Source organism: Aquarana catesbeiana, linkage group LG01 (genome assembly GCF_042186555.1).
Source record: "Aquarana catesbeiana isolate 2022-GZ linkage group LG01, ASM4218655v1, whole genome shotgun sequence".
In the NCBI taxonomy this organism is placed as follows: Eukaryota; Metazoa; Chordata; class Amphibia; order Anura; family Ranidae; genus Aquarana; species Aquarana catesbeiana.
In genome coordinates, this window is record NC_133324.1 from 582,489,051 (window position 1) to 582,504,391 (window position 15,341).

The 15,341-nt window shown below is 44.7% G+C and overlaps 1 protein-coding gene across 6 annotated transcripts in view; it reads right to left on the minus strand.

The window, feature by feature from the left end:
* Positions 1-15,341, minus strand: part of ENOPH1 (enolase-phosphatase 1) — a 111,804-nt gene that overhangs the window by 11,977 nt on the left and 84,486 nt on the right. For all 6 annotated transcript variants that reach the window (XM_073597882.1, XM_073597899.1, XM_073597875.1 and 3 more), the window contains one exon: positions 12,289-12,412. In XM_073597882.1, coding sequence (XP_073453983.1) covers positions 12,289-12,412 — 124 coding nt within the window. The remainder of the gene's footprint in view (positions 1-12,288; positions 12,413-15,341) is intronic.

Sequence of the window (15,341 nt, forward strand, 5' to 3'; positions counted from 1 at the left end):
AGAGGCAGAGACTGCCATCAGTCCTGGCACCCGGGGGATCCAGACTTCCAGAGTCGGGATGATGCGGTGTCTGGGTCTGTGGGACGTCAACAAAGAGCGGACTTCAGACTGCTCTCCGCTGAAAATGGGTCACAGGAGTGCAAAAGGTATTGCACTCCTGTGACCCATAGGAGAAGCCCAGATGAATGAGCTCAGGCTGGACTTCTCCTTTAAAGAAAAATGCCTTCTTAGATTGTTGACAATGGAACCAGTATCTCCATTCCCCCTCTATTCCTGTTCTGGTGGAAATTCTAAATTTTGATCTGTCCTCACCTTCTGTACCAGTGACAACTGTCAACAGAACAAATGGAGAGACTATTTCCCTAACACCGACATAAGCAGCAATAAACACCTGATAGGACTTCTAACCACTCCCCACTCTATCCAAAGCTAAAAGAAAGTTTTGGCTTTAGATAGCATAAGTCAGTGAACTTATGCTGGTCCTGGGTCAGTGAATCAAAAATTATGGAAGCCAATGGACCAGCTTGATGGCCAAAGAACTAGCATATTATTAGGAATACATAGAAGAGAAATGAAAAAAAGAATTAAGAAGTCTGCAACAGCAGCCTTACTTTTTTTTATATCTCAGTACAGCTTTCCATGAAAGGGAATAAAATGAAAGCCTATTGTCTGCAATAGCAAACATCACAGAACTTCTCTAAATCAGTAATTATTAAATATTAGTAAATGTCATACATAATAATTGGCACCATTTTTACTTTTTGTTTCTTCATTCTCAAGAAAAGAACAAGCTCCCATTCACCCCAAAACAATGTATGTTGGTTGAACTAAAAGAATAAAGTAACAAGATCTCTTTATACGATTGAATGCTGACACCCAGTGGGCACTATGTTAACTTCTTTCATCAACTACTTCACACTGGAAAAGAGCAACCATTTAGCCCTCGTTCACAATGAATGTGGCTTTAAAATCGTGCGCCTTCATCTGAAATCACATGATTTCAAAGCTGCATGTCAGTGCGATTTTAAGTGTGACTTGGAAGACATCTGTGCAGCTTCATGCACAGATGTCTATGCAAGTCGCACCTGAAATCGTCAAAAGTAGTGCAGAAACGACTTTTTCAAATCGATGTGGCACCGCAAAGTCGTACCGATTTGAGCAGTGCCATTGCCGGCAATAGGGTGCGACTTGACAAATCGTATGACAAGTCTCTCCAATGTGAACGGAGGCTTAGTGATCATTCACCTTCTTAATACACTACATAAAAGGATAAGGAGTGCCACGGGTTTGAATTAAGTCCACTAAAAATGTATTTATCTTGACAACAGGTCAAAATAATAAAGCCAAGGTGATTGGGGGAAAACAGCTATACCCTTCATCAGGGCTGAGAGATAAGAGAGCATAAAACAATATAAATAAGAATATCTAGAACAACTACATCACCTATTGATAAAGTCTGGTGTTCTAATACTAAAGCACAAAACAAATAATAGCAATATAGCAATAAAAGCACCACCCATAGTAATATACAAAAATAAAATCCAATGGTACTACTAATCCAAACAAGGGCTAGTATATTATTTGATTTCCAAAACGCAACATCAAATTGATCATTATTAAACCTATATCCCTAAGAGTACAAGCAGAGAATATTGCACCAAGAATAATAGCAGAAGAAAGAGAAAAAATTAATATAGTGAATGGTTCATGTGATAGAAAGGAGACCATCTAAAGTAGCAAAGTAAAAGAAAGTCAGCCTGAATAGTAGCAATGGGACATAAATGGTGTTGTTACAGAAGAAACTGTCTGGTATTGCCTGCAGGTAATGCTGCAACAAAACAATGTAACTACATGAAAGAAGAGAAATAAGTATCCAGTCTAACAGTAGAGCAGTGCAGTGACAAAGATAGACATTATTTCTCCCAAGGCAAATAGGTGGCAAGCAGCAGGGAGGGATGCTACTGTTGTGTCAGTAATCGCAGCTACTGCTTGCATCTGTTATTATTGTCATTAGGACATTAGGTTGCTATTGGAGATATCATCATAATGCGTATGAAGATTTGGAAGGTTGCTAAAGTGACCATATGCACCGTGAATGTGCTTTTATATTTATTTATTGGAAATGTGAACATGTGGATGTTTATTTGGATTCATTTTTAAAGCTATTATAAACTATATTAAGAAACCCAAATAAATATCCACTTGTTCATATTACCAACCACCTACCTCTACAGGAAACAGTCAGAGACGGCAGACGTGATACAGGAGATGGACAGAGACAGCAGACGTGATACAGGAGATGGACAGAGACGGCAGACGTGATACAGGAGATGGACAGAGACGGCAGACGTGATACAGGAGATGGACAGAGACGGCAGACGTGATACAGGAGATGGACAGAGACTGCAGACGTGTTACAGGAGATGGCCAGAGACTGCAGACGTGTTACAGGAGATGGCCAGAGACTGCAGACGTGTTACAGGAGATGGCCAGAGACTGCAGACGTGTTACAGGAGATGGCCAGAGACGGCAGACGTGTTACAGGAGATGGCCAGAGACGGCAGACGTGTTACAGGAGATGGCCAGAGACGGCAGACGTGTTACAGGAGATGGCCAGAGACGGCAGACGTGTTACAGGAGATGGCCAGAGACGGCAGACGTGATACAGGAGATGGACAGAGACGGCAGACGTGATACAGGAGATGGACAGAGACGGCAGACGTGATACAGGAGATGGACAGAGACGGCAGACGTGATACAGGAGATGGACAGAGACGGCAGACGTGATACAGGAGATGGACAGAGACGGCAGACGTGATACAGGAGATGGACAGAGACGGCAGACGTGATACAGGAGATGGACAGAGACGGCAGACGTGATACAGGAGATGGCCAGAGACGGCAGACGTGATACAGGAGATGGCCAGAGACGGCAGACGTGATACAGGAGATGGCCAGAGACTGCAGACGTGTTACAGGAGATGGCCAGAGACTGCAGACGTGTTACAGGAGATGGACAGAGACGGCAGACGTGATACAGGAGATGGACAGAGACGGCAGACGTGATACAGGAGATGGACAGAGACTGCAGACGTGTTACAGGAGATGGACAGAGACGGCAGACGTGATACAGGAGATGGACAGAGACGGCAGACGTGATACAGGAGATGGACAGAGACGGCAGACGTGATACAGGAGATGGACAGAGACGGCAGACGTGATACAGGAGATGGACAGAGACGGCAGACGTGATACAGGAGATGGACAGAGACGGCAGACGTGATACAGGAGATGGACAGAGACTGCATATATGATACAGGAGATGGACAGAGACTCCAGACATGATCATAGACTGTCTTCCTTCCTCTTCCTCCAGCTGCTTGGAGTTTGCATGTTCTCCCTGTGCCTGCGTGGGTTTCCTGCGGGTACTCTGGTTTCCTCCCACACTTTAAAGACATGCTGGTAGGTTAATTAGATCCTGTCGAAAAAATTGGCCAAATATGTGTATGTTGTATGTGTATGTATTTGTAAGCGCGTCAGAACCCATGGGGCAAAGGACTGCTCTATACCGCAGATGGACACCGGCAGCAAAAAGCGCCCTGAGGTGATTCAGTTCGCATAGGTAGCGCTATACAAGTCACTCATTCATTCATTCAGTGATGTCACAGGGGCAGGAATCGATGGGAAGACTCCTTCCTTTGGTGTCACAGAAACACAAAGCAAGGGGAAAGATTCCCTCCAGTGGTGTTACAGAACAGGAAATCTCCTTCATGTGGGATCAGAGGATAGAAAGTGAGGGGAAGTAAAGACCAGGCAGACTGCTCCCCACACTATATCTAGAACACAAAGAACACAATAATATAAAGGATGGATTTTAGGCTGTGATGATGATATTCTGAGCCCTGTGCTTCCCCAGCACCTCCCCCTCCTGCACACTGACCCTGCATGTTCTCTCTGTGTTATAGGGGGGGCAGAATGATGGAGGGGATAGGAACTCCTGATAACACAGCAATCATCTCCTCTATACATATAGATCCCCCATACCTGACCGCAGGGGTGATGCAAGGATTTTTGTCTACACAGGCGAAGGTGCATTTTGGTGCCCCCCACCCCCATTGTCCTATTACCACCCACTTTCCCTTCCACAATGCAACCCCCCACCCCTATATGGCAACCCATCTATGGCTAACCATACACTATCCTCTTTTAGATTATTTAACAATTATGCAATTATGTAGTATAATGACCTGCCCGATTTGATACTCAATGTTCAGGTTTGTCTTCGTATGACTAACTTTGATGAAACTAAAGAAGATTGTACAATCAGATTGTATAGTGTACAGACAGATTCATCCATCCACACTAACAACACAAATGGATGGGCACCCCCTTTCCCCCTGCTAAGCTTTTGTACTCTGACAGATGACACCACTGGCTGTCAGAATACCCAGACAGATGTGGCAGCTGCATTTGTTTTTTTTTTTTTTCTTTTTAAGAGCCCTTGCACACTGGGGCGGGGGGCGGTGTCGGCGGTAAAACGCAGCTATTATTAGCGGCGTTTTACCGTCGGTATGCGGCCTCTAGCGGGGCGGTTTTACCCCCCCGCTAGCGGCCGAGAAAGGGTTAAATACCACCGCAAAGCGCCTCTGCAGAGGCGCTTTGCCGGCGGTATAGCCGCGCCGTCCCATTGATTTCAATGGGCAGGAGCGGTAAAGGAGCGGTATACACACCGCTCCTCAACCGCTCCGAAGATGCTGCTGGCAGGACTTTTTTTACCGTCCTGCCAGCGCATCGCTCCAGTGTGCAAGCCCTCAGGGCTTGCACACTGGAATGAAAGTAGCGGCACTTTCGGGGCGGTTTGCAGGCGCTATTATTAGCGCAATAGCGCCTTCAAACCGCCCCAGTGTGCAAGGGCTCTAAGGATTTTCCCCTCCATTTTCACCGGGTGATTTGGCCAGTAACACACCTCCTGTAATATGCTGGATACACACAATTCAATTTTCTTTTTAAAGAAATCATATAATATGGAGGTCAAACCTAAACTCTTTCAATATATATGCAGTTAGTCAGACCCTTGCATTACATAATGGATGGTAAATCTAAAGGAAATTGAACAACAAAAGTTGTATAGTGTGTATCCAGCTTTAGAGTGCCCCCACTCTGGATGAAGGAGCACAGGGGGCACCTTTGAACAGCAGCATTGGCAGTCTGAGGGTAGGGGAGTGTCTGATGTACTAGCAGATTTAGATACACTAACAAATTGAAGACAAACCCCAGCTAACACTTTACAATCAATTATAGCAACCCTTTTTTTCGCCTTTAGGGATAAAGGTTTTACATAAATAAAAGCAGATCATTATAAGCACGCCTGTCAGTGGTAAATGGTTTGTCTCATTCCTCTAACTGCTACATCTGCAGGACCAGGTTATTCTGTTGAAAAACAGCCCACTAGCAAGTTAAACAAAAACAACTGACTTGATTTCCCCATCCATATCCTCAGGGTGGATGGAGGAATCCTGTCCACCGGGCTATTGTATTCTGACAGCAGGAAGATTTTCCTGCCATCAGCATACACATATCAGCGTTGCTGGCTATAGCTCATGGTGCCAAAGTTTGACAGGTTTCCATCAATCATGGAGTTCCACAAAATAACGTATGCTGATGGGTGTCAGAATGAAGCTGAAATGTCTCATGCACTGTACAGTATGTGCCATGCAACAAAAGACAACGAACAGGGGACTCACCACAATCCGCAGCATAAGTACATAGACACAACTACCAGGACTGATCCCAACATACAGCAAGGAATTCATACTTCTACAGGAGATATAAGGCACAGCTCACATACTGCTGATGATGCAATTTGCAGTGATCTGTGTGTACACATATCCAATGCTGGTGTCATTGTCACATCAGACCTGCAGAGCTGTCATCTGTCACCTAAATTCCAAAATGCTCACCCCCCGAACTAAAAATCTCATGCAATTACACCAGAACTCTCCACCTCCTGGGCTGATCTAAGGTGGAGGTTTAGAGGTGAAAGGATCCAGCCTGTAAAAGCATGGTCGTAACAAGTGTGAGCCTAGGATACCTGGACAGGAAATCAACCTGCCATGTCAGTGAAGCTCCTGGAAGACCAGAGTTGGGGAGGGAGACAGATGGAGGTTGAGACAGTTCAGCTCCCACTCACCCAAGGCTGCTAACTGCCATCGGATGGCTCACACAGGGGCACCAATCATGCAGTCAGATGCATCTGAAGCTGCTGTGACTTCAAATCTCCCGCCCACATCCCCTTTCTTATACTGGCTGCACGCTGGGGATAGGAGAGTGGGCGGGGCAGACACAGAAGGAGGCGGAACAGATAGATCCTTCTTTCTCTTCTCCCATCCAAGCAGGGAGGAAGGGGGAGGAGCATGCTGGCTGGGCTTAGACACAGACACTGCAGCTAGCCGCTCATAAGTTAATGGGCACCTTCTTCCTGCCCAGGCACAACGTCCATGGAGGGGATTTGCAGCGGGGGCACATCACAGCACCATACCTTCTTCACCATCCAATAAACCTGCACAAAGTTTTCCATCTTTTGCAGTCTGTACATAAAAAAGCACCCATGCCTGAGGCTTCCCATGCCATTCCTGCTTCTGCTGGCCCCTCCTCCTGGTCTCACTCGGTTCCTACTCCTTTTCACAATTTAGTAGTGATTGCCACTGTACAGGAGCCGTGGCTGAGCCAGGTTCCAACCCCCCCCCCCCCCCCCCGGTCTCACTCAGCTCTCTCCCCCCCCAGTGGCGATTGTCTGTGATGTTGTGGTGTTGTGGAGGTACCTAGGTAAAGCTGCAAGCAGGGCTTGAGGGACTCCTGGTTATGGTACCCCCCCCCCCCCCCCCCCCCCGGTCCTGGCGCCCTAAGGCAGCCGCCTGAGCTGCCTTATGCTGGAGCCGGCCCTGCCTGTCCGGTGCACACAGCCACAGAGGACCAGACTACAGATTAGAATTCTGTCCACACACCACCGACACACCTTACAGTATAGTCACAGTGCTCTATACGGTCACACTGGATGGATGGACTTAGTCGGGTGGGTGGCTCAGCTGCACCCACATAAGGCTGTGCTCTAAACTCCCCTGCTCTTCACCACTTCTAACTCACCTAACTCAACCCACCTATGTATGTGCTGATGGAGGATTAGGCAGTCTCAGCATAGGCTCTGGGTGGCTTATTAATGGAGTGACAAGCCGGCATTATGTGAGAGGTGCGGGGAGCAAGGGAGCCGGTAATCAAAGTGCTATTTTGTCACGTGTATGGCGGCACTGACTCATCCCCTGTTGATATGTATGCCGGCCGATACATCAAGCATACTCTAGGCTTTACAGAGACAGGTGTTACAGATTTACCTATAGGTTTCAGGCAGTGGCGCCCTTCCCAATGCAGAGCCCAGGTAATATGCCTCCCACCCCTCCCTAGTTTCAGCCCTGCAGCAGTGAGTCATCAGATAGTTGAAAGGGTGCCAAATGAAAGTAGATAAGGAACATTTCTTACTGAATGATTGTAAATGAAAGTAAAACAGTATTTTAAATGCAAAAATAGTGGCACTGCGTTCACAACAATAAAGCGACAACAAATCTAACTTATCAATAGCATCACATAATAGTACATTGAACATTGCTACATAAACTGTGTATCCAAAATGTTAAATCCTTGTGTATTGGCAACAAAGAAATACATAAGTGACATAAAAAAGTGTCATAAAAAAGTGAAAATAAAAATAATGATGAAAATAATAATGACGTCCATGCAGAGTGATGTATTACACATAAAATCTGGTGAATAATCTTCTTATACACTCTTAAACTTCCTTCCACCACACCAATTGTGAATGTGATCCACTCCCCTTGAAACCACACTCACCAAAAAGATTTGCCTTGCACTCTCATGCTCGATATAAATACTGTTTAACCGGTTCCCGACCGGCGCACGCCGATGTACGGCAGAATGGCGCGGCTGGGCAAATGGGCGTACCTGTATGTCCATTTGAATTCCCCACCGTGCCACTGCGTGCGCGCCGCCGCCGATGTGCGCATTGGCCAGGAGCTCCACAAGTCAGGTCGCGGGTCCCGCAGACTCGATCGCCGCGGGGATACCCACGATCTCCTCACGGAGAGGACGAACGGGGAGATGCTGATGTAAACAGCATCTCCCCGTTCTGCCTAGTGACAAGTGTCACTGATCACAGCTCCCTGTCATCGGGAGCTGTGATCAGAGTAATGACACTGCTATCCCATCCCACTACAGTAAGAGCCCTTGCACACTGGGGCGGTTTGCAGGCGCTATTGCGCTAATAATAGCGCCTGCAAACCGCCCCGAAAGTGCCGCTGCTTTCATTCCATCAGCATACGTTATTTTGTGGAACTCCATGATTGATGGAAACCTGTCAAACTTTGGCACCATGAGCTATAGCCAGCAACGCTGATATGTGTATGCTGATGGCAGGAAAATCTTCCTGCTGTCAGAATACAATAGCCCGGTGGACAGGATTCCTCCATCCACCCTGAGGATATGGATGGGGAAATCAAGTCAGTTGTTTTTGTTTAACTTGCTAGTGGGCTGTTTTTCAACAGAATAACCTGGTCCTGCAGATGTAGCAGTTAGAGGAATGAGACAAACCATTTACCACTGACAGGCGTGCTTATAATGATCTGCTTTTATTTATGTAAAACCTTTATCCCTAAAGGCGAAAAAAAGGGTTGCTATAATTGATTGTAAAGTGTTAGCTGGGGTTTGTCTTCAATTTGTTAGTGTATCTAAATCTGCTAGTACATCAGACACTCCCCTACCCTCAGACTGCCAATGCTGCTGTTCAAAGGTGCCCCCTGTGCTCCTTCATCCAGAGTGGGGGCACTCTAAAGCTGGATACACACTATACAACTTTTGTTGTTCAATTTCCTTTAGATTTACCATCCATTATGTAATGCAAGGGTCTGACTAACTGCATATATATTGAAAGAGTTTAGGTTTGACCTCCATATTATATGATTTCTTTAAAAAGAAAATTGAATTGTGTGTATCCAGCATATTACAGGAGGTGTGTTACTGGCCAAATCACCCGGTGAAAATGGAGGGGAAAATCCTTAGAGCCCTTGCACACTGGGGCGGTTTGCAGGCGCTATTGCGCTAATAATAGCGCCTGCAAACCGCCCCGAAAGTGCCGCTACTTTCATTCCAGTGTGCAAGCCCTGAGGGCTTGCACACTGGAGCGATGCGCTGGCAGGACGGTAAAAAAAGTCCTGCCAGCAGCATCTTCGGAGCGGTGAAGGAGCGGAGTGTATACCGCTCCCTTACCGCTCCTGCCCATTGAAATCAATGGGACGGCGCGGCTATACCGCCGGCAAAGCGCCTCTGCAGAGGCGCTTTGCGGTGGTATTTAACCCTTTCTCGGCCACTAGCGGGGGGTAAAACCGCCCCGCTAGCGGCCGCATACCGACGGTAAAACGCCGCTAATAATAGCGGCGTTTTACCGCCGACGCCGCAACCCGCCCCAGTGTGCAAGGGCTCTTAGAAATCACTCCCCTAGGACGCACTTAACCCCTCCCCGCCCCCTAGTGGTTAACTTCTTCACTGCCAGTGTCAATTACACAGTAATCGGTGCATTTTTAATCGCACTGATCGCAGTATAAATGACAATGGTCTAAAAATGTGTCAAAAATGTCTGACATGTCCACCATAACGTCGCAGTCACAATAAAAATCGCTGATCGCCGCCATTACTAGTAAAAAAAAAAAATTATTTATAAAAATGCTATAAAACTATCCCCTATTTAGTAAACGATATAACTTTTGCGCAAACCAATCAATAAACGCTTATTGCGTTTTTTTTTTTTTTTTTTTACCAAAAATATGTAGAAGAATACGATCGGCCTAAACTGAGGAAAAAACTTGTTTTTTTATATATTTTTGGGGGATATTTATTATAGCAAAATGTAAAAAATAATGCGTTTTTTTCAAAATTGTCGCTCTTATTTTGTTTATAGCACAAAAAATAAAAATCGCAGAGGCGATCAAATACCACCAAAAGAAAGCACTATTTGTGGGGAAAAAAAGGACGTCAATTTTGTTTGGGAGCCATGTCGCATGACCGCGCAATTGTCAGTTAAAACGACGCAGTGCCGAATCGCAAGAAAAGCTCTGGTCAGGAAGGGGGTAAAATCTTCCCGGGCTGAAGCGGTTAAGCCCACCAGGGTTAATCACACTTTCCGACTTCCAGCAGTGCTCACCAAAAGAAGAGGTTTCCCCATGTAAACATGAAATGAAAAAGTGCCTCCAATAGCGCGATACCTTAAAATCATTTATTTAAAAATAGACACACGAAATCCTCAACCATTAAACTCACATCACTTCAATCATGTAAAAACATTCAGGGAAAACTCTTATAACTGAGCTGTAGTGGTATACTGTACTGTGGTCACGGCAGACCCAGGATGCAGCTTTTGATTCTCACCCTCCACTCGCTCGTCTGTATCAAACCACCGTCACATGTCACAAATGGTTGTGGCTGTACGGCAACCATTTGTGACGTTCTGCTGTGTCCGGTTGTGACAGTGCTTTGATACAGATGAGCGAGCGAATAGAGGGTGAGAATCAAAAGTTGCATCCCGGGTCCGCCATGACCACAGTACACCACTATAGCTCAGTTATAGGAGTTTTCCCTGAATGTTTTTACATGATTGAAGTGATGTGAGTTTAATGGTTGAGGATTTCGTGTCTATTTTTAAATAAATGATTTTACGGTATGACGCTATTGGAGGCACTTTTTCATTTCATGTTTACATGGGGAAACATCTTTTTCTGGTGAGCAGTGCTGGAAGTCAGAAAGTGTGATTAACCCTGGTGGACTTAAACAGCATTTAGTGCATGAGAGTGCAAAGCAAATCTTTTTGGTGAGTGCGGTTTCAAGGGGATTGGATCACATTCACAATCGGTGTGGTGGAAGGAAGTTTCAAAGTGTATAAGAAGATTATTCACCAGATTTTATGTATAATACATCACTCTGCATGGAAGTTATTATTATTTTTTATCTTTATTTTCACTTTTTTATGACACTTTTTTATGTCACTTATGTATTTCTTTGTTGCTAATACACAAGGATTTAACATTTTGGATACACAGTTTATGTAGCAATGTTCAATGTACTATTATGTGATGCTATTGATAAGTTAGATTTGTTGTCACTTTATTGTTGTGAACACAGCTCCACATTTTTTCATTTAAAATACTGTTTCACTCTATTCTTTAATATAAGTGTCAGCTTTAGGGACTACTACGGATTTACATGAGCACAGTTGTGGCAAACCAAGTTTAGGTGCGCGGAACTTGCTGACCGTCATTTGAATGATTGTAAGTCGCCAGTCTGACAGTATCTGCTGTGATTAACGGTTTTATACTAGAAGTGCAGAGGGAGGGGGTGCCTGAACATTTGATTAACAAGGGCAGGGAGGTATACAGAAGGCAATATCATGAGTGGCAGGACTAAGAACAACTGAAGTGAGAGTAATGGGACCATAGTAAAATCAAAATATTAGAATAGAATAGCTGCAATCTGGAGGGATTGTTATGTTTTTTAGTATATATTATGTTGTCTCAGTATACCATACCTTATGAATAGGTAATGTAGTTGTGGTTTTCAATATTTTTTATCTGAATGGTTTTATGTTACCTTATCCCTCAGCCTGGATGAAAGGGGAGCTTTGTGCCCCTAAAACACATTGGCTTTATCTTGTGATCTGTTGCCAAGATAAATAAACCTAATGTTTATGTGTATCCTTTTATACACTGTATTGACAAGGAGAATGGTCACTAAATAGTTGATCTGATTCTGTAGTAGTCACTTGATCTGGGGATAGCTGTTTAAGAAAGCATTTCCATCACTTTGGAGAGATTTTATCTCACTTCTTGTTGTGTCTACAGGACAGGAAGAAAAGGGAAGATTCCCCAAAGGAAACTGGGTGGCAAAATAAACAGGCAGTCGTTGACAGGTGCATGACTGGTTAGGGAAATTAACTTTTTCTGTTACTGCATAGTTGCGGTCAGCGAAGATTTGAACCATTCCCTACCCTTCCCTATTCAAAATGAAAAAAGTTTTGGCATCAGATAAAATTTCTTTCCTTTGGACTAAGCTGAAAAACTAAATAACTGGTTAGCTGATAGGAGCTATAAGCTAGATTTCTTGGTTCTCTGGTACTGCTATATGCTCTTGCACCTTATGATAAAGTTATGCTCATGCAGGTGCAAGTATGCTTACCTTTAGTAATATCAGTTAAAAAAAGAATATTTTCTGTTGAACATCCAATATGATCAGCAATTTTTCTGTAACTTTCACTCTCCACTTTAGGCCCCACAGTCGTGTCAAAATGCCCTTGAAAAAACTGGAAAATATATTAAAGTGTATGTCAAGGCAAAAATCAAAACAAAACTAAAAACATAAGCAGTACATTTCTGCAATGCATGCACATTTCCCAACATTGTATCCCTTTAAAAACCCTACAAGTACAGTAAAATATCAACCGATTTGCTAGAAATGCAATTAGCTCTTAAAGATTAAATTAAATTCACCTTAAAAAAATAATAAATGCACAAGTTTTTGCAGGAAAAAACATGTGCGTTTATTATCTTTTTTTTTCGCAGGAGCCTTCAAAGCATTGCACACCTGTGATCAGTGGATGGCAGGTGCAGGCTCTTCCTTTAGCTCTCTTCCCGTACCTCCGTACAGGTTTTCAGCTGGAGAGCTGAAGGAAGTGTCACATTCTATAAACTGTTGTGAAAAGACCACTATATCTCGTACAGCAATTTGTCTGCGTTTGCAAAGAACCAAAATGGGAATTTATGATAAAAATTGGGGTTTATACAAGTGTGTCTCTTGGGCACTCTTTTAGAGAGAGCTTCTCTCCATATCATGGATCTCCTATATGGGCTATTAAGGCCTTTAACATTCAAAAACATAATTTTCAAGGAAAATTACATCACATGCTTGGAACAGCGCAACACATTTCCTATAGGGTGATATATTGATCTCCCAGTGGAGCAGAAATATAATCAGTTGTATGGCATTCAGAGACAGCAATAACCATAGAGGTCGTATACCAGCAGAAAATAATCTTAGTGTACCCAGATTTCAGAGGAGGAGGAGAAACACAAAAGTATATTAAAAAAAAAAACAAAAGTATATCAAACAAGAACAGAAAGCAATATGCAAGAAACTGTCTGTTATTGATGATTTTATATGGCAACCTAGGTTGCAGATTGCAAGTGTTATAAGAATAATGCACCTCATACAGGTGAGGGTACGGAAAGCAATGGTGCTCAGCATAAGGCCCCTTTCACACTACCACGACTTCAAAGTCACACGATTTTGACGTGATTTCAGGGAATGCCTGTGTAACTCCCATCAAGGTCAGACCAAAGTAGTGCAGGGACTACTTTGAAGTTGGCACGACTTGAAGTCGTACTAATATGAATGGTTGTCACTGGAAATCATGGGAAACGACTTGTCATGTGACTTTGCAGTCCCTAATCGTAGGACAAGCCGTACAAGTGTGAAAGGGGCCTAATGGGATCAATGGTTATAAGGAAGACACACCTAGGAGGTTAGAAAGGCACAAAAGTGTTATTGGTAATTTAGTAGGAAATGCCCTTTTTTTTTTTTTTTTTTTTTTTTTTTTTAGGAGATTTGGTGTTCCCGCAATTGACTGGTTAGGGAAATTAACTTTTTGTGTTGCTGTGAGCTCTAGCTCTAGCAATAACAAAATCTTTAGCATTTTCAAAGAGAAGTAAGGCTTTCAAAAACTGCTGCAGGTACGGAATGAGTTCAGGAGATGTAACAGATTCCGGAATCCCTTGGAATTTTAAATTATTCCTTCTTGATCTATCTTAAATTTTGGTTTTCAGCCACTGGATGTCAGTGTTGAGATCATGATAGCCATCTATTAACCCTTTCATTGTCAGGTCTGTATGCTGTACGGACCTATAGAAGTGCCTGCAGGTGGCCAAGTCCATCATTTCTCCCTCTGCTATAAGCTCATGGTCACTTCAATGACCATAAACTTACAGCAGAATTGTTCAGCGGACTCTGCTAAACAATTCTATAACTCTGATCAGAGAATTACAACCCGCTGATCAGTTATTAACCCCTAATGTGACTGACCCCCCACATTCCGCCACTTCCCTGTCCCCTGCCTCAACACCTCCGCCACTAACTTTCATCTAAAACTGCTCCCCCTCATTCTCTTTTCCTATCCCCTTTCACCCACCTTCTCCCACCCCCAGCACTAATTAGCGCCGCCCCCCCCCCCCCCCCACACACACACACACACACACACTCGACCTGACCCCCCCAGCAAACCCCCTCCCCTGCAGCTACTATTGTTAGTTGGCATCCATCCTCTTCCACTCCCGCTGGCTTCAGGTGCTGCTTGGGGGCGGATCCAGATGTGTCCCCCCCATCACTCAGATCACCCCCCATACTGCCCCTGCACCCAGGGCAGCTGATATGGCAGTACAGCCAGCCCTCATGTACCAGACCCATGCTCCATCAGCTGAAAAGGGGGGCCCGGACAGTGCCTGAGCAGGCGAGCCGACTGTACTGCCTATGCTGACACTTTATTCCATGCTACACCAGGCAGTCGGGACAGACAAGGCAGAGGCTTGGGTGCGGCATTCTGTAACACAGAAAGCATGGAAACACACTTGTTACAGTGTTTCTGACAGTCTAGATGCGGAATCCAGGCAGAGATGTAGTGAAGAGGGCAGACAGACCAGTGTCAGTCTGTTAGTTCACAGTCCCCTCTGAATGTGTATAGAGGGTAAGTAGACACCTCGGGGCTGCAAACATCTGCAAGCCTCTGAAGCAATCATAGGACAGTGTACCTTCTAATCGGCTGCAGTTCCTGACCATCTGATTACACAAAACCAGGGGGTGAAAAGAGGGGAGCTGCTTCTAGTTCACAGGGTCTGCCCAGCCCCTTGTACCTGGCTGAAATGCACTGATATGGTGGCTGGCTTTATTAAAGGTTATTATGTCCCTATGCCCACCATGGTCCCTATTAGAGGTTCTGTACTGAGATGGAGGATGGTCTGTGCTAAGGGGAGTTTAGGACTGTTGGGGGAAATCTGTACTAGGTGGGGATTTGGGGCTGTGGGGGGAAATCATCATGGGAGAATATGACCTTGGAGGGGAGATTTGTACTGAGAGGAAGGGGTTTGGTTGTTCTAAGAGTTCCCATGCGGTGCGATTTTAGAGCCCATTCATTTTGAATGGGCTTTAATACACACCAGAACACAGAAAAAAATAGTGCATGC